The 27,974-nt window shown below is 39.0% G+C and overlaps 2 protein-coding genes and 1 pseudogene across 4 annotated transcripts in view; 1 reads left to right on the plus strand and 2 right to left on the minus strand.

Moving 5' to 3' along the window:
* Positions 1 to 7,500: 7,500 nt before the first annotated feature.
* LOC129066815 (protein BEX3-like) lies at positions 7,501 to 7,957 on the minus strand (annotated as a pseudogene).
* Positions 7,958 to 11,187: 3,230 nt separating this feature from the next.
* Positions 11,188 to 20,164, plus strand: TDRD6 (tudor domain containing 6). Its single transcript, XM_054568787.1, has 3 exons — positions 11,188 to 17,182; positions 18,592 to 18,710; positions 20,048 to 20,164. Exons 1-3 carry the CDS (start codon positions 11,188 to 11,190, stop codon positions 20,162 to 20,164), a joined length of 6,231 nt encoding a protein of 2,076 aa, XP_054424762.1.
* A 5,963-nt stretch (positions 20,165 to 26,127) lies between these two features.
* PLA2G7 (phospholipase A2 group VII) overlaps positions 26,128 to 27,974 on the minus strand; it is a 32,567-nt gene continuing 30,720 nt past the window's right edge. The window contains exons 10-11 of one of the 3 annotated variants that reach the window (XM_054569462.1): positions 27,521 to 27,669; positions 26,128 to 27,075 (exon numbers count right to left, since the gene is read on the minus strand). In XM_054569462.1, the coding sequence (XP_054425437.1) occupies positions 26,939 to 27,075; positions 27,521 to 27,669 (286 nt within the window). In that variant the 3' untranslated portion in view covers positions 26,128 to 26,938. The remainder of the gene's footprint in view (positions 27,076 to 27,520; positions 27,670 to 27,974) is intronic. The other 2 variants (XM_054569460.1, XM_054569461.1) reach the window with 2 other exon arrangements.

Genomic DNA, 27,974 nt, shown 5'->3' on the forward strand with positions numbered 1-27,974 from the left:
GTACTATATGTGGTACTTATCTTCAGTTCAGTATTGATAACACTTAACAGCTAAGTTTCTTTTGCTTAACCACCACACTTATCTCTTCCCAAATGATTTTTTCTCATTGAAAAATATATAAATTCTTATTTTTAATCATAGTTACTTGTTCTTTATAAGTATTAAATGAATTAGCATATATATCTAAATAAAGAGATAACGTTTCCTAAGTTTGCCTTTAGTAAAGAATGATATGTCTTTACCAAGTGCTCCAAATCCTATTTTATTATAAGTGGCTAGTGGTAGGGCTATGTCTTGTATTTATGCAAATCTCTACTTGTCAGTATCATTTTATTACGTTAGGTACTCAACAAATGTTGATTACAGTTACAACATGAATCAATTAATTTTGTCTTCATTATTTTAAGAACTGACTATCATAGACTAGTCTGAAATTTATTTCATTTTGCTAAGAGAAAGGAAACAGGGAGGTTCTGTCATTTTCAATGTTTTAAGCACAACCATTTATTAACAATTGAAATCGTTATGTATGTTCTTCACTAATAAAAATAGATTCCCTCACTGCCTCCATTGGAAAAAAAGTTTGATTATAATACACGTGGTTAAAAAAATGGGGGAGTGATCACATTCAATTCTTTACTCCCCAACTAAACCAGACTCTTTAAAATGATTATCAAACAAGTGTATTATTATTATCATTATTAAAGTGCCATCTAATATAGAAGAAAGATAATGTGGGTTCTAAATACCTTTATCAAATTGGGGGTTCTACTTCTGACAAAGTGTTATAACTATGATCAGTTTCCTTCACAACTCTTGAGTTCCATGGTTTGATAAGATGAAGTGACTGAACTCCAGAACCTTGAATTGCATATACTTGAATGGGGCCATTATATTTATTCCATGTGGAAAAAAGGATTAAAAATATTGGGATTTGTTTTTTCCTGGGTTTAATTAATTTCTCCCATTTCAAAATTAGGGAAGGGTCATTCAGGGCTCAAAGTGTGAAACAAACTTAAAAAAAATATTTTAAAAAAGTATTAATACAAACTTTTTATATGGCTAGCCTCTCTCACCCAGAGATCCACAGAGGAGCAGTCATCTTCCTTCAGACAGCGCGAGGCGCGTCTTCTCAAAGTCTTACCTTTAATTGCTCCTTTATACACACAATAAAAAAATCCTTAGTACTATATTTAGGAACCTCTCAATCTGACTTCATTTTTCTACTCTCTGCCTGCATTTCACTGCATGCCTGCATGCCACCTCCTCTTAAACGCATTGCTCACTGATTTCTCTGGCGACACTGTGGCTGCTTTTCATGCAGAATTTATGCTGTGCTCTTCGCCTAACTTTCCTCCCATCGCCACCACTCACTCATTGCTCCTCACTTCCATTGGTTACATCCAACATTAACATCTAGAATGGCCTCTGAGGACTTCAACATCGCCAGCCCCCACCCCGTGCTCTCCTTGCCTCCCTGGCTGCAGACGTGTGTCTGTATGTATGGACGCCTGCTTCCCTATGCAGGATGAACTGCGTGGTCCATTCGCTACATCTCTACTTCTCTTATACAATTCAAATAGAAGCCAATTAGAAGGTATTTGTTGAATTTAGAGATTTTTTTGGGGGGGTGGAGAGAGAAAAACATATATGCACACATGATTAAGTCATTTGTTTTCTTCAGAATAATTATGTTGGGTCAGTAACAATTTTATGAGTTTGTTGACCATATTGTGCTTAACTGCATTTTCCCAAGATCACTTGTGTTTACACACATGAAATTATCATTTCAAAGAAGGATTGATCAATTTAATAGCTATTCCACAAAAATCTAAAATTTGACAGTGTTAAGTAATACAAACTATTTGGTTAGTTGATTAATAGTTAATAAATATGTGATAAATTTTTATTTTTATTCATTTTAGAGTGTGTATGGAAATTTTATCCCTATTTGGCCTTTATTGATGCCATACCAATGCACATTTTACCCACTCACGTGTTTTATTATTTCTGAGTTTAGAGGAATATACGATGACTTTTCTCTCCCCATCCTCTACCCCAGCAGGCTGCTGTGATTGTCAGCAGCAGCAGGATCCACTTTGAAGTTTTGATAAAAGCAGATGAAGATGCTTAAAGATGTCTGTTTGCTGAAAATATCTGATTACAAACAGGAATATATGTGAGTAAATAGAGTGCATTATTCTGATTTTTAAAATAAATTTTTTAAGACACCTAACTGGCTGTTAAGGGTTTCGTTTTGTCCTGGTATGTGGATTTATTTTGGTGCATTTTCAGTTAAAACGATAACAAATTTAGAGATGATTTTTAAATATTAATCTTTATTTTTCACAAGTAAAAACGAAACTGGCTTGCCCTGACTGGGTGGCTCAGTTGCTTGGAGCTTCTTTCCAAAAGGTTGAGGGTTTGATGCCTCGTCAGGGCCCACACCTAAGCTGCAAGTTCAGTCCCCTGTCAGGGCATGTATGGGAGGCAACGATTGTTGTTTCTCTCTAGCATTGATGTTTCTCTGTCTCTCACTCCCTCTCTTCCCTCCTTCCCTCCTTTCCGTCTCCCTTCTGTCTCTCTCTCAAATCAGTGAACATATCCCCAGGTGAAGATTTAAAAAAACTTTTTTTAAGAAACTGGCTTAATTTAGGATGTCAGATCTGAACTATTTGTATTAGCACAAAGGATACTCATACCTTACCACTATGCCCTTATTAATTTATAGTAAGTCCAGTTCTCCCTATTAACCTAGTTCGGCCCTGACTACGAAGGATGAATAGCTAGCTGTTTATTACAGTAATGGACATGCTCACTGGCTGAGGATAGAAGAAGAAAACAAAATGGGGATTAATTTAAGCATTGGAGAAATAGTCTCTTCTTTTTTGATATCATGTTCTGCTTTGATTTCCATGATACTAATCCTTCCTGTCACTTATATTTTCCATTACTACTTTTCAGTCTCTATTGGCTATTTCTTTACTGCCAAGTACTTAAATTTGGGTTCTCAAGGTTCTATTCTTGGTCATCTTCTCAATTTTACTCTCTCTCTAGGAAAAGCTATGTGTTTTTGTGAGTTCAGTCACTATACTCAGACTGGTAATTCGAAAACACGTGAAAGAGACTCATTAAATGGTAGATGTTACCATTACCTGTGTTTCTAGTTCTTACTCATTTCTTAAGCTTTAATAGTGTTTTCTTAATTCCCCATTATATATCTATACCAGGGTGGCCCACAGTCCTTGGGAGCTCAAATATCCCAATATTAAATCATTTATATTTTCTTTTTCTACATCTCCTTCCTGCCTGCCCTTTAAAATCTGCTCTTCCTCCAGGATTCTCTGTTGCACTGTGCAGCTGGCACTGCAGCCAGAAGACCTCGGGACATCCTCAGCTGCTCATCTCTTTTCTTTAGTTATTGTCCAAAAGTCTTATATGCACTTATATAAAAGAAAACTGCAGATCAATGTCTCTTGTGAGTATAGATGCAAAAATCAATAAGCACCACTGCACACTCATTAGGATGGCTATTATAAAAATTAAAAAGAAACAGAAAATAACAGATGTTAGTGATGAGGTGGAGAAATTGGAACCCTTGTGCATTGCTGGTGAGAATGTAGAATGGTACAGCTGCTGTACAAAACAGTATGGGAAGTTCCCGACAAAAATGAACAGAACTGTCATTATAATCCAGCAATTCCACTTCTAGATATATACCCAAAAGAATGGAAAGAAGGGACTTGAATAGGTATTTGTACACTAATGTTCATAGCAGCATTTTTCACATAGCCAAAAGGTGGAAACAACCCAAATGCCCATTGATAGATGAATGGATAAACAAAATGTGGTATATGCATACAAGAGAATTATTCAACCTTCAAAAGGAAGGGAATTCTGAGATATGCTTTATCATGGAATCTTGCAAATATGCTGAATGAAATAAGCCTGACACCAGGGGGCACATATTATATGATTCTACTTACATGAGATACCTAGGGTAATAAAAAAGTAGAATAGTGGTTACCAGGGACTTGAGTGGAGGAGAACGACAAGTTAGTGTTTAACGGGTCCATAGTTTGAGTTCAGGATGATAAAAATGTTCTGGAGATGGTTCGCGGTGATGGTTTGCACAACAATGTGAGTGTACTTAATGCCACATACATATATTGCGGTAACAGTGAAAAATTGGAAACTAAATTTTTTAAAATGTCATTTACAGTAACATAAAAAACATGAAAAACTTAGGGATTAATCTAACAAAGTCACACAAAGTTTGTTCAAAACATTGCTGAGAAGAAGAAAGGACCTCAGTTAATCGAGAGAGCAACCATGTCCATGGATTGAAAAATTCGATACTGCTCAGCAGTCAGTTCTCAAATTGATATCTATCTACCACGGAATCCTAATAAAAAATTTCAGCAGATTATTTTTTTTTTGAAGATTGACAAGTATATTCTAAAGTACATATGGAAAAACAAAGACCTTGAAGAGGCAAAACATATTAAGGAAAAAGAACAAAGTTGAAGGATTTATATTACCTAATTCACAATTGACTTTTAAGCCAAATAAGCCAGTGTGATGTGAAACATACATAAACTCTCACATCCCAAAAGGTGACAAACAACCCCTTTAAAATGACCAAAGGAGTTCATGGGCGAAGAAGTTGGTAGGCAAATGAGAAGATGTATGATGGTACATAAGCACATGAAGGATGTGCAACATCATTAAGAAAATACAAATTAAAACCACAGTAAGACAGCACAACAAAACACAAGAATAGCTGAAATGAAAACTGGTAACACCAAGTGCCAATGAGGATGCACAGCAGCTCCTATGTTGTTGGTATGAATGCAAAATGATAGTCATTTGGAAAACAATTTCTCATTAACATATACAGAGGTAGACAAAATGGGGTTCACAGTTGTGAGTACATGGAAGTTTATTCTTGTATTTTTATTTATTAATCATTGCATTATTTTCCATACAAACAACAGTAAATCTACTTTCCCCCACCCCTTTATTTACCATATGGCCCAGCAATCCCAGTCCTAGTATTAACCCAAGAGAAGTGAAAATTTGTGTCCAAAGACAAATATGTGAACGTTTACAGCAGCTACACTGATAATCATTAAAAATTGGAAATAACCTGAAAGATCATTATCTAGTAAATAAATATCTATACAATGGAAAATTATCCAACAATAAAGCTGTTGATACAAACAACATGGATAAAATCTAAGGCATTAAGCCAAATGATGGAAGCCAGACACTGGAGACTACAAATTGTATGTTTCCATTTATATGATATTCTGAAAAAAGCAAAACTATAAAGGGACTGTGGTTGCCAGACACTGAGCCCATGAGGGAGGGAGGGAAATAGACTGCAAAGAGGTGCAGGAGAACTTTGATATATGATTGATATTGGGCTCATGCAAACGTTTTTATATTTCGGCTGTGGTGGTGGACATTTATATTGTATGTGAATGCATACTGTATACAAAAGTATAACTACATTTGTCAAAACTTCATCAAACTGCACAAAAGGGTGAATTGTGCTGAATGTAAATTATGCCTCAATAAACCTAACTTTAAAACATCTAGGATTTTTTATCTTTAAGAGAACTAAGAAAGTATTTTAAGTTATAATTTTGCTTATTATTACTAAAAACTATAATTTATTAAATACCTACTGTGGTGGGTCCTTTACCTACCCTTTATGACCCTATATTGGGTCATATAATCTTTCTAATAAAGTTAAATAAAATTCCATTTGTATAGATGAAGAAACTGTCTATGTCACCCTGAGATGAGATCGACTTTCAAAATCTAACGTCTTTGTTTTTCCCACTATGTTTTCTTGCATGTCAGTTTTTTATTTAATGCATACATGTTAACTGTACTTACATTGATTACATGTTTCAGGATACTCTATATGGTACATGCCCTTCCTCGCTTTTTCAGATGTAGAAACAAGAGGGTAGATACATAATTTGCCTTGGTTTGCTCTTTTTACTCTAATTGTGCCCCAGTAATGCCATAGCCTTGGATGTTTTGTGCGTGTATGTGTGTCTAGTTCTGTGCAATTGTATCACCTTCGTGGGCTTCATGTAACCACCACCGCGTTCAAGATACAGAACAGCTTTATCACAAGGCTCCCCCTGCTGCCCCTCTTTGTAGACCCTCATCCTGTCTCCTCTCATCCCCAACTTCTGGCAACTACTTATCCATTCTCTCTCTCTACACTTCTGTTAAGTCAAGACTAATTATATAAGTGGAATCATACAGTATGAAATTAGGGATTTTTTTCACTCAGCATAATTCCCTTGAGAACTTTCCAATGTAATACATTTGGGTTGTTTCCAGTTTTTGGCTAATAGGAATAAAGGCAATGAACATTTTTGTACAGGTTTTCATATGAACGTAAGTTTTCATTAATCTGGGATAAATGCCCAAGATTGCAATTGCAAGTTCACACGCAAGCACATACTTAGTTTTTAAGAAGTGGCTACACCATTTTACATTCCCGCCAGCAATATGAGCGATCCAGCTTCATTATCACTATTTTCCTTTCATTATTATAGGTTTGTAGTAATATATGATTGTGGTTCTGGTTTTCTCTAATGGCTACTATGTTGAACATGGTTTCATGTCCTGCTTTGCTATCTTGGTATCCTCTTCAGTGAAGTATCTCTTCATATCTTTTGCCCATTTTCAAATAGGATAAGTTTTTTACTGTTGAGTTTTGAAGGCATTTTACATATTATAGAGACAAGTCCTTTGTCAGAAGTGGTTTGCAGATACTTTATCTTGGATTGTCTTCTCATTCTCTATACAGGGTATTTTTCATTTGAATAATTAAAATGAATAATAATTAATATTTATTGAATAGTAATTTCCTAAGTAAGCATATTGAAATAGGGCTAACTAGTGATGTGGAAATTATAGACTTCAAAGTGTACTGTGTTTCTGCTTAGCGTTCTCTATTAAAGGAGAGATCTAAGAGAGCACAGAATACAATGTCATCTGTTTTTGTCCAATTTCCCTTCATCTTGATTTCATAAAAATTATTGAAATAACTCACAATATAGGATCCTTGTACATCTCAGACACATTCCATCTCTTACCTTATCTTTTTCTCTTTTAACTCTTAAATATTTGTATTAGAATAAGAATATTCCTGTTCTCACCATTTCTGAAGCTAAGAGATATTTCAGTTAGGAGGGAATTTTTTTTAATCTTCTATGGAATTCAAGATATTTTTCTTAATAAAGTATGGGAAATATTAAGCCAAAGTTTAATCTTCACTTAATCTGCAATAGTCTGAGGTTTTTTTTAAATGTTATTTTTTAAAATATCTTTTGCTTTTTAATTGCTTTATTAATTTGACATATTTCCATGCAAATGGGTGAAACTCCTGTTGACAGAAACTTAAGACTGCGTGTTAAGGCAATCTCCAACTAGAAGCTGCTAACACAGAATACACTTGACACATGAATATTACATAAGGTTCACAGCAAACAGATCAATAAAGGTATATAAGGAAATGCAAGGAAAAAGAAAAACAACAGTGGGAGTCACAGTATTAATCTCATGGAAAAGGACAGGAATCAAAGCATAAGGGCAAAATTCATCATGATAGTCATTATGAGAGCTCCCCCATAATGATATGCAGACAGTTTCTTAACTGCAGCTCCCTGAGTTTTCTCCTGATTTCTCTCATCTCCTGCATGAACATTTCCATATCATCTCCATCTCCATCCATCTCATCATTGACCTATTGAACTTTTGACCTGTTGGGTATGGCCCACTGGAAGTTATGGACCCATTAGTGAGCCTGTCCCCATCTATTATTTCCTGCTGGCTGGTGGCCTTTGATCCCTTCCAAAGGGTGGTCTTCCTCTCCATTCTGCATGGGCTGCTCCATTTCTTTGTTTTTGCGGTGGTTATCTGCCATGATGATTTTTTTTTCTGGTTGTTTTTCTGGGCCTGTCCTGGCTATCTCATCCTTCACCTAATTCTCACCATAAGTGCGCCTCCATGACACTTGGATCCACAGACCTTCTACACTTTCCCAGGCCTGATGCTGTTGGGAACCATCCCACCTGGTTTCAGGAACTGTAGCCTCCCCGATAGGCAAGAGGGCCCCAAGGCTGGAGCTGAGCAAAGAGGCCTTGGGAAAATAGGTCACTGAGGAGACAAAACCTGTCCCCTGTGCCCCTGCCTCCCTCACATCACCCTACTTGGCTCCAGAGGATGACTAGTTAGTCAATGATGGGTAAGACCCCTCGATGGCAGGGGCAGCCTAAGACAGGCACGGTCGCATAGGGGCCACCAGGAAACGACTTGGGGGACATGGAGAAGGGGCAAGACCTTCACCCCTCGGCTTTGTCATGGCCAGAGTCCTCATTCTGTCTGAAAGAAGTCTCCTTCTCTCTTGGCTGCTCTGCTCCACTCACCTGACCAGGTCAGTGAAACAACATTAGGGGCAGGTATGGCTCTGATCTGGATCAGGTGGTTCCCTGGGGGCAATTAGGCCTGGAAAAGGAATGCATTAAATTCTATGAAACTTACTTTGCTAAGAATGCCCTGGAGTTAATGAGTACTGATGTTTAGGGTTCAAGCAAAGGATGAGATCAGTTTCCAAGGTTTCAGGGTCCAATGGGTGCCATCCTTTCTACCAGACCCTGACCTGAGGCAAATCTCTGTGTTCCTTCAATTGTTATCTATGATCTGTTTTCTGTAAACACAGCCTTTAGGCATTGATTGATAAGTTTTGCATGCATGCTGTATACCCCTCATTTTCAATAAAAGCCACTTCAAGAGAAGGGCTCTGGGCATTCTCCACCAGAGGGAATCACCACCCCCTCTTCCTGGCAGACCAAGAGTGTCTGGAATGACTTATTTCCTCATCCATAGAAGCTGGGGGGATTCTGCGGGGGACGGGGTGCCCCCCTCGTGATGCCAGTCCACCGTGTGCAGAGCAACAGAGAGCTGGTATCCAGAAAGGAGTGACCTGAGTTTCTTTTTGGTTTTTTTTTTTTTTAAGTTCCCTATCCAGAAGCAAAGGAAGACAGGGCAAAGTAAAGTTACGTACTCCAGGCACAGAAGAAACGGGGCATTGGAAATATCTGGGAGAATGGAGAGAAAGGGCTCTGACCAGTGCATAATGGCCATGTGATACAACGAGCCATCCAGGATGAAAGGCCTTGAGCCATGGAAGGAGTTGGGAACAAGTTAAATGGAAAACATAGGTCACTTACTATATCTACAACCCTGTGGTCTCTGCAAGAGTTCAGTTAGACTGCTTAAATTGAAAAAGATCAATTAAAATGTCCATTAGTCCATGTGATAATCAAACAATCCCAAATGAGAGTAAGACCATGTTTTAGTAAAACTCCTTCCTTCCACCATAAAGGACATAGTGGCAGGCTATCTATTTATCCCTTTGTTAAATATTTATTGTGTGCTGACTGAAAGTTCAGCCTTGTGCTAGGCGCTGAGAATATAAAAATAAATGAGAAGAGTTACTGCTTTCAAGAAGGTAACATTTTGGTAGAAAGGAGTAATAATAAACAATTGCAAGACATGATAGGTAAAATAATAGAGGTGTGTAAAAGGTAAGGATAGTAGAGTCATGAAGAAGAGACATTTCAGCTAAATCTTGCTAGATGTCTTTACATCAAATATTTTTCTTACATCATTATTGAGACATTAATTATAGTAAATTTGAAAACAGAATTGAATTTTCAAGGACGAGTTTATAGATAAAAGTCTAGCTTTTCACAGAAACCAAATTCATTTATTCATTCTGGCAATATTTGCTGCCGCAGCCCCAGGCTAGCTTCCAGGAACGCGAGAAATAGTTTCCTTCTCAAGGAGCTTTTAAACTGGTGGGATGACAAATTGCAACACACAGTGAAAGTGCAAAGCAAGCCCAGGAGGCTTTGAAAGCACACAGTAGCCTGTAATCTGGATAGACTGAAGACACTGAGATTTATAGGGTTAATCTAGGGTTATATTAAGCACTGCTTTGATTTAATCTATATTGTATCTGATGATACTTCACAATGTGAAGGAGTGAAATGGAAAAGTGAGACTAAGAAACTCTGATGAATGTGTCGAACTTGGCAAATGAACAGAAGTCTAATGCAGACATATCTCTGGGAATAGTCACAGTGCCTGCCCTTTTCCGTCCCATTCCCTCCTCCTTGACAAATGGAGTCTTCCAAGGGCTCCCTTCTTTAGGATTTAGGTTGGGGACAAAGAACAAGGGCCCAGCCAAGAGACCCTCTGCCTCAGGAGATACAGCAAGAATTTGTTGTCACGTTTCTTCCATTCCTGTTGACCTCCTTTTATGAATCCAAGTTCTGTCCTAGCTCTGGGAGTAAACAAAGAATAAATGCCTGAAAAGTGAGGATGCCACGGTTAGGCAAACAAAACAGCTAAAAAACTCCCACCGGATAATCTAAAGAAGCATTTAAGTCTCCACATAGTTTTAGAACATTCAGGTGATCAAAAGGGTCCATAAAAGAGAGAACAACTTGCTCGAGGTCACAGCCCGCTGTGGGGCACCAGCGCATTGGCACCCCTCAGCCTGGGAGCCCATGCGGGCCTGAGGGTTCGGGCCCTAACGCCCAGACACGGCATGTGCGGTTGGCTCGTCCTCCTTCCTGCCCTGGTCTCCACTGGTGAGCCCCGAGCCTCGCTCACGAGGCTCATCAGTATTAGCTGTTCAGCCGCAAAGGAAACTCCTTTCTGGCCTGGACCTCCGCGCAGCCCTTGGCCAAGCCTTCACACAGCGTCTTACGCTCTAAGGACAGGCAGGTTGCGCCCCTATCCTGCCACCTCCCTTCCCCCTGAACGGCCCTCGAAGTCCCTCCTGGCCTCACAGCAGCCCCAGGCCTCTCCAGGCGGCGACCACACCCCGGCCAGGCACCCTGAGCCGCCCGCGGCCGGAAGCGGGGGCGCCTCGCGCTGCCAGTGCCTGCGCGGCCGCGCAACCGTAGGTTCAACCGTGGGCGGTTGGGCACGACTCCGGGTCTTAGCAGTGGTCGCGTCGCCTCGGGAGTCTTCCCGCTCCTTCTATCCCGAGTCTGAGGCGCCCCGTCCAGCGGCGCCGGAGGTTTTGCGGCCCCGACATCGTCCTCACCGCTCAGTAGGCTGTGGCCACGCCGGGCCGCGGAGATGTGCTCCACGCCCGGGCTGCCAACGCCGGGGGCCTCGCTGGTCCTGCGGGTGTCCTTCGTGGACGTGCATTCTGAGATGATCCCCGTGCAGCTTTGGGGGCTGGTGGGCGAACGGCGGGGCGAGTACCTGCGGCTGAGCCAGGAGATTCAGAAAGCAGCGGCCACACGCGGCCTGTGGGCGCTGGGCGGCACCGCGGCTTTGCCTGGCGAGCTCTGCCTGGTGCAGGTGGGGCTCCTGTGGCACCGCGGCCGCGTGGTCAGCCGGCAGGGGCCGGAGAGCCGAGTCTTCCTGCTGGACGAGGGCCGTACCATCACGGCCGACGTGCGCTCGCTGGTGCCCGGGCGCAGCGAGTTCTTCCACCTGCCCTCGGAGGTGCTGGGCTGCGTGCTGGCCGGCCTGGTGCCCGCGGGTGGCGGTGGGGGCGAGTCCCAGCGCTGGTCGGCCAGCGCCTTGGACTTCCTCAGCACCCTTCAGGGCAAGGAGTTGCAGGGAAGGGTCCTGGACGTGCTTCTCCCGCACCGCCTGGTCTTTCTGGAGGTGCCCTCTCTTTTCCAGAGGATGCAGGAGCTCGGCCTGGCCTGGCAGGTACCCCACAGCCTCTTCCGCTCGCTACTCAAACGTTATCTCCCTGTGGCGTCTGCTGGCGTGGGCTCCAGGGACATGGTCTTGCAGCGAGTCCTGCCCAAGCCAGAGCAGCCTGGCCTGGATTACTTCTATCCGCAGCTGCAACTGGGCGTGACGGAGCCCGTGATGGTGACTCAGGTATGCCATCCCCATCGCATTCACTGTCAGCTCCGGAGCTTCTCGCAGGAGATCCACCGCCTCTCTGAGAGCATGGCCCACATATACCGGGGGTCCACGGGGGCAGGGGACGAGAATTACACCAGTGCCCCTGGAGAGGAGAGGGAGGAGAGCCCAGACAAGCCGGGCTCTCCGTGTGCATCCTGTGGTTTGGACGGACGTTGGTACAGGGCGCTCTTGCTTGAGACTTTTCGGCCCCAGCGCTGTGCCCAGGTGCTTCATGTAGACTTTGGCAGGAAGGAGTTAGTAAGTTGTAGTAGCCTGCGCTACTTGCTGCCTGAATATTTTCGCATGCCTGTGGTGACCTACCCCTGTGCTTTGTATGGTCTCTGGGACGGTGGCAGAGGCTGGTCTCGGTCACAGGTCGGTGACCTAAAGGCACTGATACTAGGCCAGGTAGTGAATGCGAAGATTGAATTTTACTGTTCCTTTGAGCATGTGTATTATGTCACCCTGTATGGAGAAGATGGGATTAATCTTAACTGCGTATTCGGAGGACAGTCCTGTTGTTTGGTGGACCAGTTCCTTCAGAGCCAGGGGGAGGAAAAGGAGGAGGAGGGGGAGGAACCAGATACAGCTCTTCACTGTCAGTCCCGTTCTGAAGAAATGGATGACGAGCTTTCACTCCCAGCTCTAAGATCCATCAGTTTAAAGATGAATGCCTTCTATGATGCCCAGGTAGAGTTTGTTAGAAATCCTTCTGAGTTTTGGATTGGGTTGAGGAAACACAGTGGCACCTTCAGCAAGTTGATGAGGAAAATGTGCAGTTTCTATTCCTCGGCCAGTAAGCTGGATGGTGTAGCTTTGAAACCAAAGCCTGATGGCCTCTGCTGTGTCAAATGGAAAGAAAATGGTTATTATCGGGCTCTGATCACCAGATTAGATGACAAGACTGTGGATGTATTCTTAGTTGATCGAGGCAATTCAGAAAATGTAGACTGGCATGACGTGAGGATGCTGCTTCCACAGTTTAGACGGCTACCAGGATTGGCTCTGAAGTGCACTCTGGCTGATATTTTGCCTTTGGCAGAAACTTGGAGCCAGGAGGCAATTTCCTTTTTCAAAAAGACTGTGCTCCACAAAGAATTAGTTATCCATGTCCTTGATAGGCGGGATAATCACTACATTGTTGAGATTCTTGATGAATCAAGAACAGGGGAAGAAAACATTAGTAAGGTGATCGCTCAAGCTGGATATGCCAAGTATCAGGAATTTGAAACAAAGGAAAATGTTCCTGGATGTGCCTACTTCCCAGGGCAGGCTAGTGCTGAGAATAACAAAATATCATCTGCCCAGAAGGAAGAAGTGGAACAGAAAGCCAAGAAAAATCAAGCTGTATCTATGTCAGAAGCTTTGACTGACACAGTAGTTGTTACAAATGTTTCAGCTGGACTAGTTGTGAAGGAAAAAGTGAAGAGAGTGTCTGTTTATTCTCCTCTTATGCAGAATTTCTTGGAAATTAAAACAGGCTCTTCTTGTAAAGGAGAGATAAAAGTTGGAAGTACAATAGAAGTCAAAGTGTCTTATGTTGAAAACCCTGGCCATTTCTGGTGCCAGCTGACCAGGAACATGCAAGGATTTAAAACTCTAATGTGTGATATTCAGGACTATTGCAAGAATACCCCTACTCCTTACCAGGGAACCAACCCTGCTTGTTTGGCAAAGCGAACTGTAAATGGAAAATGGTCTAGAGCTATGATCAGGGAGACACAATCTGCAGAGCACGTCGAAGTAGCATTTGTAGATTATGGAGACAAAGGTGTGGTATCTGTGAAGAATATTTGTTCAATTACTGAAGAGTTTCTCAAAGTTAAGGCTCAGGCTTTTAGGTGCAGTCTTTATAATTTAATTCAACCAACCAGTCAAAATCCTTTTGCTTGGGGTAAAAAGGCAATACAAGTTTTCAGTGAATTTGTAGTTAATGCATGGGAAGACAATCTAGAATTAAAATGCACCATATTTGCTGTTGCATCAACAGGTGATGAAGAACTGTTTTATATCGTGGATTTGCTAACACCCTTTCAGAGCGCAAGCCATATTTTGGTGGAAAAGGGACTTGCAAGACCAATAAAACTTCCAAGTCCATTGGCATTCCCTCTTCAGCTACATTCTTACTACTATTCAACACATGATGTGAAAATTGGAAGTGAAGAATCCGTGTATATAACACATGTTGATGACCCTTGGACATTTTATTGCCAGTTGGGAAGAAATGCACATATTTTAGAACAGTTATCATGTTCTATTATACAATTAAGTAAGACTTTGCTGAATGTAAAAAAATCTCCCTTGATCCCTGGATCCTTGTGCCTTGCCAAGTATACTGACAGAAATTGGTATAGGGGGATAATGATAGAAAAGGACCCAAATAAAGTCTTTTTTGTTGATTTTGGGAACGTTTATGTGGTAACAAATGATGATCTGCGTTCAATACCTGGTGATACATGTGACGACGTCTTATTGTTGCCTATGCAAGCTGTTAAATGTTCATTATCTGATATTCCTGATCATATACCAGAAGAAGTTACAACATGGTTTCAGGAGACTACTTTAGATCAGTCATTGAAGGCTATGGTCATAGCAAAAGATCCAGATGGAACACTGGTTATAGAACTATATGATGACAGTATTAGAATTAATGATAATGTTAATGAGAAGTTAGCGCTACTTGGTTACAAAGGTGGGAAAAGAAAAGGTGAAAGTGAAGTACTCTGTACAACAAAAACTCTAGATGTAGAAAAGGACAATACAAAGTTGTCACCTGGGGAACATTTAAGCGAATCAGTAGAGGACAATTTCTACAATACGGGGATCTTGGCAGAATCACACAAACCTAAGATCAACTCAGCATGTAAGGAACTCAAGCTTTCACCAAGTTCCACAAGGACAAACTTAGTCACTCAACAGCAGGACTCTGTGGAGAATAAAAATAGTGAAGTGTCTTTATCAACAATGGAAAAGAAAGAAGAAAGTTATGCTGAGCCACCACTTTTGGAAGTCACAGAACTAGAGGCCACTCCTTTAGAGAGAAAAACAGGAGATTTATATAATAAAGATTTGCCTCTAAAATTTTCTGAGTTCCCTCAGAAGACTATAATGCCTGGCTTTAAAACAACTGTTTATGTTTCTCATATAAATGACCTTTCAGACTTTTATGTTCAACTAACAGAAGATGAAGCAGAACTTAATAATCTTTCAGAGAGATTAAATGATGTTAGTACAAGGCCTGAATGTTATGCAGGTCCACCTTTGCAAAGAGGAGATATAATATGTGCCATTTTTCCAGAAGACAATTTATGGTATCGTGCTATGGTCAAGGAACAACAACCCAGTGACCTTCTCTCTGTACAGTTCATAGATTACGGCAATGATTCTGTGATTCATACTAACAAGACAGGTCAACTTGACCTTGTTAATGCACTGTTACCAAGATTGTGCATCCACTGCTCCCTAAGGGGACTTTGGATTCCTGAGATTTTAAACCGTAAAGAAGTGGTGCGTTACTTTTCCCAAAGGACAGATGAGGTGCAAATAAGATGTGAATTTGTTAAATTTCAAGACAGATGGGAGGTTATTCTTGCTGATGAACATGGGATCATAGCAGAAGATATGATTAGCAGATATGCTTTCAGTGAACAATCTGAAATAGGACCTTCTACCCCAATATCTAATGGTGCCTTTTCAAGGTCTGCCAACAAAGCAAACATTGACACTTCAGTATTTCTTAACTGGTATAATCCAAAGATGAAAATGATAAGAGCTTATGCCACTGTGATTGATGGACCTGAATATTTTTGGTGTCAGTTTGCTGATACTGAGAAACTTCAGCATTTAGAAGTAGAAGTACAAACTGCTGGAGAACAGGTAACAGATTGTAGAAGTTGTGTCTTGTGTCCTCATATTGGAGATCCTTGCATAGTGAGATATAGAGAAGATCAGCATTATTATAGGGCACTTATCACCAATATTTGTGAAGATCATCTCTTATCTGTCAGACTTGTGGACTTTGGAAACATGGTAGACTCTGTGGACCCCAAAGCACTCTGGACCATTCCTTCTGAACTTTTGTTGGTTCCTATGCAAGCCTTTCCGTGTTGCCTCTCAGGATTTAATGTTTCAGAGGGTGTGTGCCCTCAAGAAGCAAATGACTATTTTTATGAAATAGTAACAGAAGATGTGTTGGAGATAACAATATTAGAAATCAAAAAGGATGTTTGCAATATCCCATTAGCAATTGTTGACTTGAAAAGCAAAGGGGAAAGTATTAATGAGAAAATGAAAAAATATTCTAAGATTGGTATTAGTAACAGTGATCTGCCCTATGAAAAAAATGGCCCAGAGATAAAGGGAGCTCTTGGACTCCCCAGTCCTGATATTGGACTTAAGAAGCCAAGTAGTAAAGCTGGACAAGAGAAAACACTCTATGTGGAACCGCAGACAGATGAGCTCTTGGAAAGAATTGAAAAAGACTTAAACATGATGGAAACCAAACCAAAAAAATTCTGTGACCCTGAAGCAGATAACATTTTTGAAGCTTTTGAAAGCCCATGCAAAGTTAAAATTGGCCCTGAGGTACTGGAAGGTAAAGTAGAGTGGCATTCGGTCAACAAAGCCAGCTTTGATAATACATACCTAATTCCAGGACTGAACACGTTATTACTGCATACCAGTGACCCAAAGGAGATATTAGAACTGAATTCACTTGAGGTGCCGCTTTCTCCTGATGATGAATCAAAAGAATTTGTGGAACTAGAATCCATGGAGCTACAGCATTCTCTAGTTGGGGATGAAGAAAAAGAAGACCCTGGCCTGGTGCCTCCAGTCTCACCGCTCCCTCATGGCTGTGACACAGGAGCCACCCTGGAGCCATTTACAGTGCAACTTCCCCTCATCTGTGAAGCCGAGAAGCATCCAGAGCTACAATTGCCTGAAGCCCAGCTGGGTCTAGAATCCATATATGCTGAGGACACAAGAAAGTCGAGTTGTGCGGGATGTTTTGATGACCAGCATAGGTTTCCACTGCATTTACATGGAAAGACTTGTGATCCCAAAATGCAGATTGAAATGAATCTGTATAAAGAGCTTCCAGAATGTAACAACAAAGATGCCATTTCCTCATTGATGCCTTTGTTCTGTGTAGAAGAATCCAGAGATGGGGGGAGACACAGTGTTTCACCAGACCATGTCTCAGGTATGTGAATTTTTTTCTTTCACTTTCATTTAGGTTTAACTTAGGGTCTTTCAAAATTACTTATTTGTCTTAAAGGAACAAATAATTATTATTTGAATTGTTAGATTAATTGGAGGGAGGATTGAAACCTCAAAAGAGAATCAGATTTGGAGGGTATTTTAAGCATAGGAAGATTAAATTATAAAATCAATGTCAGATAATACTGTACATGGTGGGTGAAATGCGGAATTACTTTGTGTTTAAAAATAGAATGGATAAAATGTGTCTCCAAAAAGTAACCATACTAAAATGTAAACAAAACATACTTAAAATAAAAAGGTTATGTTTTTTTGGTAAGTTTAAGAGAAAAAACATAGCATTGCCTTGCCAAGCACTGCCATAGGCATGAATTTATGATAGGGATCATGTTAGTGGAGTTTTCAAATGTAACCATTTTGTTTCATGCATATATATATCTTGTCATTCATTTAGAATCTCTTAAACAAAAATTTGACTTATATTAACCAAAAAAGTTAACAGCCAGGAGTAAATATTGGAGAATATTTATTGTCATTAACTTTAAATGATTATTATTGCTATTGTCTGCTTAATAAGACTTAAAAGTCAGACAAGATGGCTTTTAGTTTGTTTTTTATAATCAATATTAGACTTTTTAATAATTTTTATATTATTAAATTTGAACCATTATACAAAATAGAGAAAACAATAGACTAAGGAGAATGAAAATCACCATAATTGCACCACCAAGAAATAACCAGATAATGTCACGGTGCACTTCCCGTCTCTTGTCTTTCTCCCCTGTGTATTTATTTACAGAGAGCTTAAAAAACTCAATAGAGATCATTCTATCTACAGTGTTCAATGCTGCATTTTAATCTCTTAATATGCTTTCAAAATATTTTAGTTCCATAATATGTCATCCTGTGGATATGATAACTTGTTTAAATATCACACTAGATTCTTAGCCCTCATTATTGCATTTCATAATCAAAAGTAATAGCTTTGTGATAAGATTGTCTGTTCATTTGCAACATGCTGCTTTGCTATAGAAATGATTGTTGTAACAACCATGGACCACACCACATGTGACAATAATTACTGGCTTTTGGTAGTAATTTTTCATGTTAGAATCAGACTCACATCCTTAAAAAACACCACACATTGTACTGTTTTTCTTTTCTTTTCTTTTTTCTTTTTTGAAAGTGGTAAGGAATTATATAGGCAGGGAACCCTGGAAGAATTTAAAATAAAATCAAGGAAAGATGACAGATTTAGAACATGTTATACTATACATGATACTGATTATATAGGAATAGCAAAGGCAGATTAGGAAAATGGTTTGCTTGTGTATATCTAACATTAAGGAATTAAGAGGTATGCATTGAGTCTTACTCTGTTCGATCTGGCAGCTCAACCACGGAACACCTACACTCTGAAAGGATTTACTGTTGGATCCAGATGTGTTGTGTGGTCAAGACACACATGGTCTGAATGTGAGATTTTGGAAATAGCAGAAGAAGGCACAAGGGTGAGTAAAGTTGAAGTACTTTATCTCAAAATGTTCTTGCAGACTGTTAAGGAAATTTTATCAGATGAGAAAATGAAGTTGAACAGATGTTTACCTGTTCATTCCGCCTCATACTTGGATGCAGTGCAAAAATCATTTTAAAAGATCAAGGAAGCATCCTAGCAAGAGACTCTCTTGGGCTCCTTCATCTCCCTTACCCCCCAAAACTTATCAGTCACCAAGCTCCACACTTTCCACTTCTTATCTGTTAGTTAAAACTTTTTATATCTCATGCCACTGCCTTGGTTAAGTCCCTCATTTCATAACCAGATTACTCTAATAACCTTCTACCTGGTTTACCTCTTCTAGTCTTCTTTCAACTGATTCTTCACGCTGTCAGTGTGAAGTTTGTCAAACGCCCATCCGACTACATCATTCCGGTGTTTAAAACTTCTCGGGGACTTGCAGTTGATTGTGTTTCTCCAGTGATCTGAAAACCACTGGTATCAGAACAACGGGGTGTGCTAACCTATAGATTTCGGGGCTGGGTCCTGGCTGGATGATTCAGAACTTCTGGGTGTAGGACTAGGACTGTGCGTTCTTACGCCACTAAAATTTGAGAGCCACAGTCTAGAATAGAAAAGCTCATCAACATGGCCTGGTCCTGCAGGGTTAAGTGTCAGTGTACCTCTCCAGCCTTTGGTCTTACTCCTTTGTGTTTGTTACCTTATAGGTGATGAACTCAAACTCCTTGATTTTTCTTATACACACTGTTCCGCTAGGCTTCTCTGTTGCATTTAATAATACAGTTCTATTTGCCTGTATTCTGCTCCCTTCCCAAACTGGTCACTTGCCACTTGGAGGTGGACAAAGGTGGTGGGTCAGGGGATGAGGACATCTGTATTAGTGTTAACAATAAAAGTAAAGGTTAAAACAAAAACCAGATTTACTTTAGCCATGTCTCTCCCAGGAAACATTCACTTGTATTATTTTCTAAATCTCTCCAACTGTTCCCCTTCCCCCACCAAAACAGCTTTATATTTACTTTATATTTCTGTATCTCCTGCTGCAGAAGTCTATACTTCCTACATTGTATTGTAATTATCTGCTTAGAGGTCTGTTTCTTTACCAGATTTTGTACTTGCTGAGATCTAAATTTTATCCATCTTTGATCTTTAGGAATGCTCAGTATATGGTTTTTTGAACCACAGTACCATTGAGTGGCAACATAATACTGAAATTTAATAAAATAATTTTCATTGCCTTTTAAAGTATTGCATTTTTAAAAGAATTGCTAGGTTATAAAAATAATTTATACTTTTTGGAAACTACCAATTAAATGTTTTTCCCTTTGGTAGGTTTTGAACCTGTCAGATGGTATGGAGGAGACAGTGAGCCCTGAGAATATCTGGAATAGCATACCCAAGCTGGATAAGAGTCCATCTGAAGTATGGAATTATATAAACGGTAATTAATGAGAGCACTGTCCTTCATTTTGAAAGATGATAAACTATTTCCAAAGACTTTGTGTTTCAGAATAATGGAAAGAAAAAAATACTAATATTGTAATAACAGTGAAAAACAGCAATGACAAAAATCAATGTTTCTGGACTTTATGCCACATGTCCCTTTGGGGAAGCTAATTGTTCATGTGTTATTCCTTGATTTTTGGGACTTAAAAAATGAAAGTTGTTTGGTGTCCATGACTTTCACAAAATATGTTTGAAGCAGAAAATCTGGGAAAATGGCAAAGTTAAAAAGGAGACAGTATTAATTACCTGTAACACATCCATCCAAAGATAAACAGATTGATCAATGTAGTTTTCTTTTATAGTTTTTCTGTTTATATGGACTATACGTATATCATTTACATATCTTGAACATAGATGATTTCATTCCAAATACAGTTTTATATTTTGTTCTTTATTTAAGATTATAAGGTGGGAAATTTCCCATGTCATCATATTACGTCTAGGCATTTGAGTGTATCCTCTTTGGAGTTTGATGAACTTCTTGCTGCAAAATCTGTGTCCGATAGTTCCCACATCTGGTCATCTCAGGGTTTGCACCTACTGATTGTCTTGAGAAATGATTAGCTTTTCCTGGTTCTTTGTATGTTCAGTAATTTTGTATTCTATCCCAAATGCTTTGAATATTAGATATAAGACTTTGGCTCCTGTTAAAATCTTTTAGAAAGTTTTGGAGTTTCTGTTTTGGCAGGTGATCATACCACAAGCTCTGTTTTTCCTTCTGTGATTGGCGGTTCCAGTGTCAGGTTAGTCTACAAAGTCTTTTCTGCGATGCTCGGGTCTGCCCAGGGCATAAGCCACTGACATTAGTCTGGAACTTGGGCAGTGGTTTCTATAGCAGTTCAGGTGTTAAAGACTTTGCTATGCTTACTAGATTCTATTCTGTTCAGGGGAGACACTGAGACTTATATCAGTTCACGTATAGTACTTTTCTGATTCCTTTCCCCTCCTAGGTTTCCTCTACACTTTCAGACTCCAGGGGTCCTCTTATATCCAGCCCCTAGAGATCAATCCTCTTTCCTGGTCCTCTGGCTGGGAAGCATGTTTCCGGCACGGTTTTGCCTCACAGCTGCCATGCCTGACGGAGCCTGTCTTTGGAATTAAGCAGGTAGAGGAGAGAAAAAATAACCCCCTTCTCCAACTCTTCAGATAATAGAGGGTCCTGATCCCAGGCCAGGGTCAGAGTCTTAGCTCAGATTTTTAGATGCCTGCACTGCAGTGACTGGAGCGGCTCTCAGCACAAGGTCAGAAAAGAAAACAGAGAAAGGGTAAAGGGATTTCCCAACCACTCTCCCACCCTGTCTTCCCCCCACCCCCACCATGGACGGGGGGCCTCTTTTCCTAATCCGCGGGCTAGAAATAGGGGATTTCTCCGAGTTTTGCTATCTGTTCAGCTGGACAGCTTTGATTCAGTCCAACCTCAGGTCAAAAGTAAGAAAAAAGAAAGACAAGAGTAGGACAAGGAAGGATAAAAGAAAGAAAAATAACTGTGAAACAGACTCATTATGTGTTATTATTCAAGTTTTTACTTCAGTCCTCACTGTACCTGTTCCTGTTTACATTCCAGAAGCCACAGGTTGTTGCCTTTTGTACTCTTCCCAGAATTTTTTAGTTTGTTCTTGACTGAAACCCAAAGGCCATAACTGTATAACATGACATGACATTAATGGTCAACAGTTGATTAAACCATTTCTCCTTTGTTGGATAGTTAGGTCATTTGATGTCAATGAGAACATCATTTTATGTTAATTACATTTTTTTTGTTTACTTGCTAGAAATAATAACCGGTTTTACTAATGTTGCATTTGTATTTACTAAAGCTGTCTTTTACATTCGGATCTTTGCCATTTATTAATTTTCAAGAATCCACAAATATGTAGACACATAGGATGCTATTTGGATAAATTACCCCATACCTGCCAAATAGAAGAGAATCATTTAAGACAATTTAAAGAGTTCATAAAATAGTATCCACACAACTACCTCTGGCTTTAAGTCAATTAGCAAATACAGAAACTAGTATGAATAAAGCTTTACATTTTTATTTGGCTTTTAATGAGATTTAAAGAACCCTTTCCTCAAATTTGAAGAAACTCTTAGATATAGATGCTTGTCTACAAATGAGCTGGTGGTTTTCCTTGAAAAGTGACTATCTTAAGCCATTAAATTATAGAGGACTATTTTTTTTGTGATAAATCAAGGCACTATGATCAGGGATTCTGTTTATGTCTTTTAGAATTTTTTTTTATCTGAGCTATTTTATTTTACCATAAGAAGATGTCTTATTAATTGGTTTCTGTACAGACAGTATGCATGCACATGATGCTATTAGGTGTTGAAAAGAATCTAGGAGAACTATTACTCTTCATTTAGTCTTTAATAAAGCATCTCTGTGTGGCTCACCATGGATAATGTGTTTGCACACTAGCCCTTGAACAATGTACCAACCACCAGAGTTGTGGGAATTTGGGAGCTAAAAATTGGAGAAGGGCCCTTTATTCCCTGTGTTGAGTGCTCCAGTGGAGATGATCCAGAGAAATGAGTAGCTGAAGAATAGAAAATGTGCTTGAGAGCACCACAAAGTCAGGAAGTCAAGACAGATCAATTTAAGAAGCAGAAGCAAGAAAGAAGAGTCTCACGAATAATGCGAAGACAAAGAAACACCCCCCAGTCAAAGGGAAAGGAGGAATCCTGAGAAAGAGAACTAAATGGTGTGTACAGGAGACACACCTCAGAACAAAGGGCCTACCCAGGCTGAAAGTAAAGGGATGGAAAAAAATATTCCAAGCAAATGGACAGGAAAAGAAAGCAGGGATAGCAATAATTATATCAGACAAAATAGATTTCCAAACAAAGGCCATAAAAAGAGACCCAGAAGGACACTTCATAACCCTCAAAGGAAGAATCCATCAAGAAGACATAAACATTCTAAATGTATATGTACCCAACATAGGAACACCCAAATATGTAAGGAAAATCTTGGAGGACTTCAAGAATGATATAGGGAAAAAAGAAAAAGAAAGAAAAAAAATGTCCTTGAGGTGATTCTTCACTATAAAATCTGATTGTCATACTTGTTAAATAATTACTTTTTGCTGTTTGCCATTTTTCTGGTTTCCCTATGGTCCCCTTCCTGATTTTAATTATTAGTGCCTATAATGAACACCTGGTTGTCACCCTAAGTTTCCTTTTATTAGACTATAGTCCAAACAGTGGGGAAAGATCTTTAAAACATGGCAACAGATCGCCAAATTTTAAAGAAACCATTACCAGGAATCCTCAAACATAATTGTTTATCAATTTCCTTGAATGTTAGCAGTAAAAAAATAACACTTTAGCTAAAAATGTTTTAAAAAGCAGGCTACATAACCAAGATTTCTTGAAATATAGGAAATGTGTTTGTTGGTTGAATGAATATTGAAAGGTAAATTGTGAATCTGACAAATTCGTGTTTTAAAGGATTTTCTCAGTGTGAATGAGCTCATATGCTCAAATAATCTATATATGTTAAATGATCTCTTGGAACTTCTTGCAGGATTTTTAGTTTTATATACATGATAGTTCAATTCTTTGGAAGTTCCTGGTTATTGCATGATCACGTTCATACCTAGCACACTGTTTCTTAGAATTGAGCAAATAGAGAATGAATGAAATCAGCTCTTGGTGGCTTTATGTGAAAAATACTCACTACTCAAAGAGAACAATAGACTAACTGGCTCTCAGCCTTGTAACATCATCCTAGCAAAATGTAAAATATGCCAGTTGCATAATATTTTAGAGAAACTTTGATAATAGGTACTGTGAGAACAAAAATACTAAAAAGAAAATAATTTTTGTAGTAATAATTCTTGGTGGTAATTAGAATACTCACGTGTCCCATTTCCCCATTTTTAGAGGACATTAAATTTGTTGTGGTAAATGTCTTGTTTTTTATGCTTCTATCTCTCAAGGTTTTTCTCTTCTTTCAGAAAAGGGGGCTGGAGGTGATACAGATTCAACCGTGGGTCCCTGGCATCCAGACCAACAGAGTGTTGAGCAAACTGAGAGCATGAATCACAAGAAGTTATCTCTTTTTGAAGAATTTGATGTGTGTTGAAAACAAAATAGATCTCAGGTTGACCATGCAGTGTATTTATAGCCATATTGCTGAATATATATAGATCAAGGATCTTTATTTTGCTAACCAATTTGCTAACACATTCAGTCACATTTCTTAAAAAAAAAAAACCTAATTTGATTCCTTTTGAATATAGTGTTTAAATTAAAATAGAAAATTATAAGTTTATGACAAATATATTATACAATGCTACTTAGGACAATTTTTGTAACTGCTTTCAGAAATTTGTTTTTTTTTTTTCCGAAGCTTTGTCCTTTCTGTCTAGTTAAACGTTTTGACTAATAGTCTGTTTGAATTTGGAAGTATTCTAAGTGATACAATATTTGAATAAAGTTTATCTTTAAAGGTGTAGTGGTCTCATTTCATTAAAAGGGGAATAGAATTTTGGAATATTTGTGGTAACAGAGCCACAATTCTCCAACTGGGGAAAACATGGCAATATTAGATGTTAGTTCTATGTTTATCCCTCAGCTGATACTTTACATGCATTTTCTTATTTAAATCTTGACTCTAAGGTGCATATTAATATTATCCATATTTTATAGATGAGAAAATTGAAACTTTTTTAGAGAGGTTAAGTAAGTTGCCTAAGGTCAAAGAGCGAGAGGCTTGATCAAACTGAACCCATCAAACTTCAAAGTCTATGCTTTTAAAAACATGGGTTTCTGTAGGTGGGAGCATGGGAAGCACAGATGCCAGTTTTAGGAAACAGATCTTAGTTATGAATTGCTAACTATATATGGGATCTAGGCAGTTTATGTAGTTTCTTTAAGCCTTGTTCTTCCTCATCTGTGAAATGAGGATAATAAAACCCTTCATGTGGTGCTTTTGATTATAAATAATTTATGTAAAATACTTGGAAAGGAGTAGGCATTCAATAAATATTTCCTTTTTTTCCCTGGAAGATACTCAGTAGACACAATGCTAGGTTTTTGTGTTTTTTGGTTTTTGTTTTTTTTTTTTTGAACCTTAACTCATTGGATCCTTCCAGCAGTTATTTTCTCCTTTCCACAGCAGCGTGTGCCATCAACGAAGGATTTTAAAGAGGTGCTATTGAACGGACATCAATACAATTAGAATGGTTATCCATTTCTAAAATGAGGTTAGGCACATGGGGGTGGGAAAAGGACGCATGCACGGGAAACATCGCCTGGTGGGAACAGTGAGAACTGAGAACCTTAAAAGCTGGGCATAACGTCAATAAGCAGAAAGAAGACAGTTTTGCGTTAACTGTAATTGAGGAAGATAAGTATATGGCTTACTCCTAAGATAATGAATAGACATGTTTGGCTCTACCCATAGGAGACATAGTTGTGAATTACTGGGAGAGAAAGAAAGGACGCTTTCGAGTAAGATTATAGAAAACTTTCCGTTTCGTGCTGAGGTGATTGAACTATTTTTTTAAACGTTTTAAACTGAATGGCTAGGATAGGAGAAACCAAATTTCTCCAAGTGAGTGGTTTTGTACGTTAAAACATTAAGATAGGCCTGAAGTGCCATTTCAGAACACACAGTTGCTTATTAACTGGGCAGAGGGGACAGGGATGGGACAGTTATAGTGAACCAAGCTTGCTTCCCAAGCACTGATTATCCCTGTTCACACAGGCTCAGTTAAGCTTAATTATAGAGAAGTCATAGGAACAAGGCCATAGTTATGCTATACTTAACTAATCACTGGCATAAATTTTAAACCCCTTGGGAAACTAAAAAATATAGACTCCTGAATGTGTAAGTGCATATTTTTTAAGATATCTCTTTTCCTTCAACTTACTGTGATATTATACTCCCAGTACTACCTATAGAATTTTAAAAAATTTCATTAAATAAAACTAATTAGAAAATAAAGTAGTTAAAAGTAATTCTGAATGTTTCCTTTGATTTCCCAGCTTTTGGGCGAATAACTAATGTGCTACATTGCTGGACTCTCTGCCCTGTCTTATGCACCTTTCTTTAGTAAATAGAACCCATTAGAGATAAACCATTAAGCCATGCAAACAAATTACCCACTTTCCTTAATCTGCTGCCCTTGCTCTGTCTCCAATATTTTCACACTTGTCCACACCGCATTTAATCACCATATTCAAATTGCACAGTATCACTAATCCAGTAGTAAAGCAATGGTTTTATTGTCTGCTCAATCTAATTTTTCGTACCATGAACAAAAAGCAAAGGGAAGTGTTGTCAAATTCTACCTAGAATACCATGTGACTAAGACACAATTCTACTGCTCATAACAGAAAAATGAGGCCAAAAAAAGTCTGTTTTTATTATATTTTTAGGGAGTGTTATGTCCTTGTACTATGTTTTCATTGGCATTGTGCCTGTTTTAATATCCTTTTTCATTAAAGTAATGTAAAAACAGTTATTAACTTGATACTTTAAAAAAGGGATCATTTTAGTAAAAAGTAAAATTAAGGCTGGTATGGTTTTTATATATTGCAGTCATTCTTTACACTTAAAAAAACAAAACTTTAATCCAAGCTTAAGTCACTGTTACCATATAGCCTATATTTTAAAGTATGAGTTCATTGAGAAAATACATTAAAATCATACAACACACATTTCAGACAGTTTTAAAATACAACTTTTTTAAAAAAGCACTTTTAATCTACATTGTTTGTCCCTGTAGAGTTCTGTAGAGTGCCATGTTGGTTGCTGACGTCAATACTGGTCCCTGGAATAAGGTGATCATCTTCCCCTTCGATCAAATTATCCCACTTGTCAAAATCTTTCTGAAGTCCTGCAAAATAGAAACGTTAATACCATTAAACTTTTGAAACTGTGAACAGTTGGCTGTCACTAGATGGCACCATAACATCACAAATTATGTAATCTGCATGCTGATCAGAGACAGGTATCCTGTGCGCAGTTAGTTGCCCACTGGCTTCAGCTGCTGCATCTGAATGAGATGGGACTGAGGCATGTGATCGCTGTCCTCAGCATGGAAGTCCACCCCAATGTTCTTGGAAGACTGTTAGCTTTGTAGCAGGTAGACACTGTCTGAAATAGGTATATGTTATGCAATGCAGCAAAATTAATTTCTCAAATTTTTGCTTTTAAACTGGCTTACTCTGTTAAGTTGTAAACCATCAGAAGCTGTTAACATGAGACTAGTGCTGTATAAAGACAAACAGTTTTGTCCTGAGAGTCATCTGGTTTATGGCATGAAAAAATTAGTTTCTTACCTAAATGCTTTTGTAAGAATGCCAATGAAGCTCTATTGATAAGATCCAGAGCTACATTTGAATCTATTTGTCCTTTTAATGTGAATAGGTGTCCAGTTATTTTGCCAGTTGTAAAAGTGAAGTCAGCAAAATTCTGATGGACCGAACCCCTGAAAGATAAATGAGGCATTTACAAATCACATTGTTTGATAAAATTATATTCATAGTTAGGGTGCAGGAAAGATATTGGCCTGGCTGATTTATTTACCGAAAACCAAGGAAACAAGACTTAATGATTTGATCTCCTTAGGTAAGAATTTGAGGGACACGGGCTGTTCATTTAGAGATCCTAGAGTAAATATTTGTCCTCCCTTCTAGATAAATAATTCAAAGATTCCAGTTTTGCTTGGTATCATGTCTTTAGAAGAAATGATTCCAGCTTTTCAGGGAACTGGAACACTCCCAACTGGAGTAG

This window comes from Pteronotus mesoamericanus, unplaced genomic scaffold, assembly GCF_021234165.1.
Source record: "Pteronotus mesoamericanus isolate MK-2021 breed Mesoamerican mustached bat unplaced genomic scaffold, CSHL_Meso_final contig_20, whole genome shotgun sequence".
In the NCBI taxonomy this organism is placed as follows: domain Eukaryota; kingdom Metazoa; phylum Chordata; class Mammalia; order Chiroptera; family Mormoopidae; genus Pteronotus; species Pteronotus mesoamericanus.

Excerpts from the sequence above, each read along its gene's own strand:
- TDRD6 (XM_054568787.1), top strand. The coding sequence starts at position 11,188 with ATGTGCTCCACGCCCGGGCTGCCAACGCCGGGGGCCTCGCTGGTCCTG. Across the intron at positions 17,183-18,591 it reads TTCACCAGACCATGTCTCAG|CTCAACCACGGAACACCTAC; the intron begins GTATGTGAATTT and ends TCGATCTGGCAG. Across the intron at positions 18,711-20,047 it reads TAGCAGAAGAAGGCACAAGG|GTTTTGAACCTGTCAGATGG; the intron begins GTGAGTAAAGTT and ends TCCCTTTGGTAG.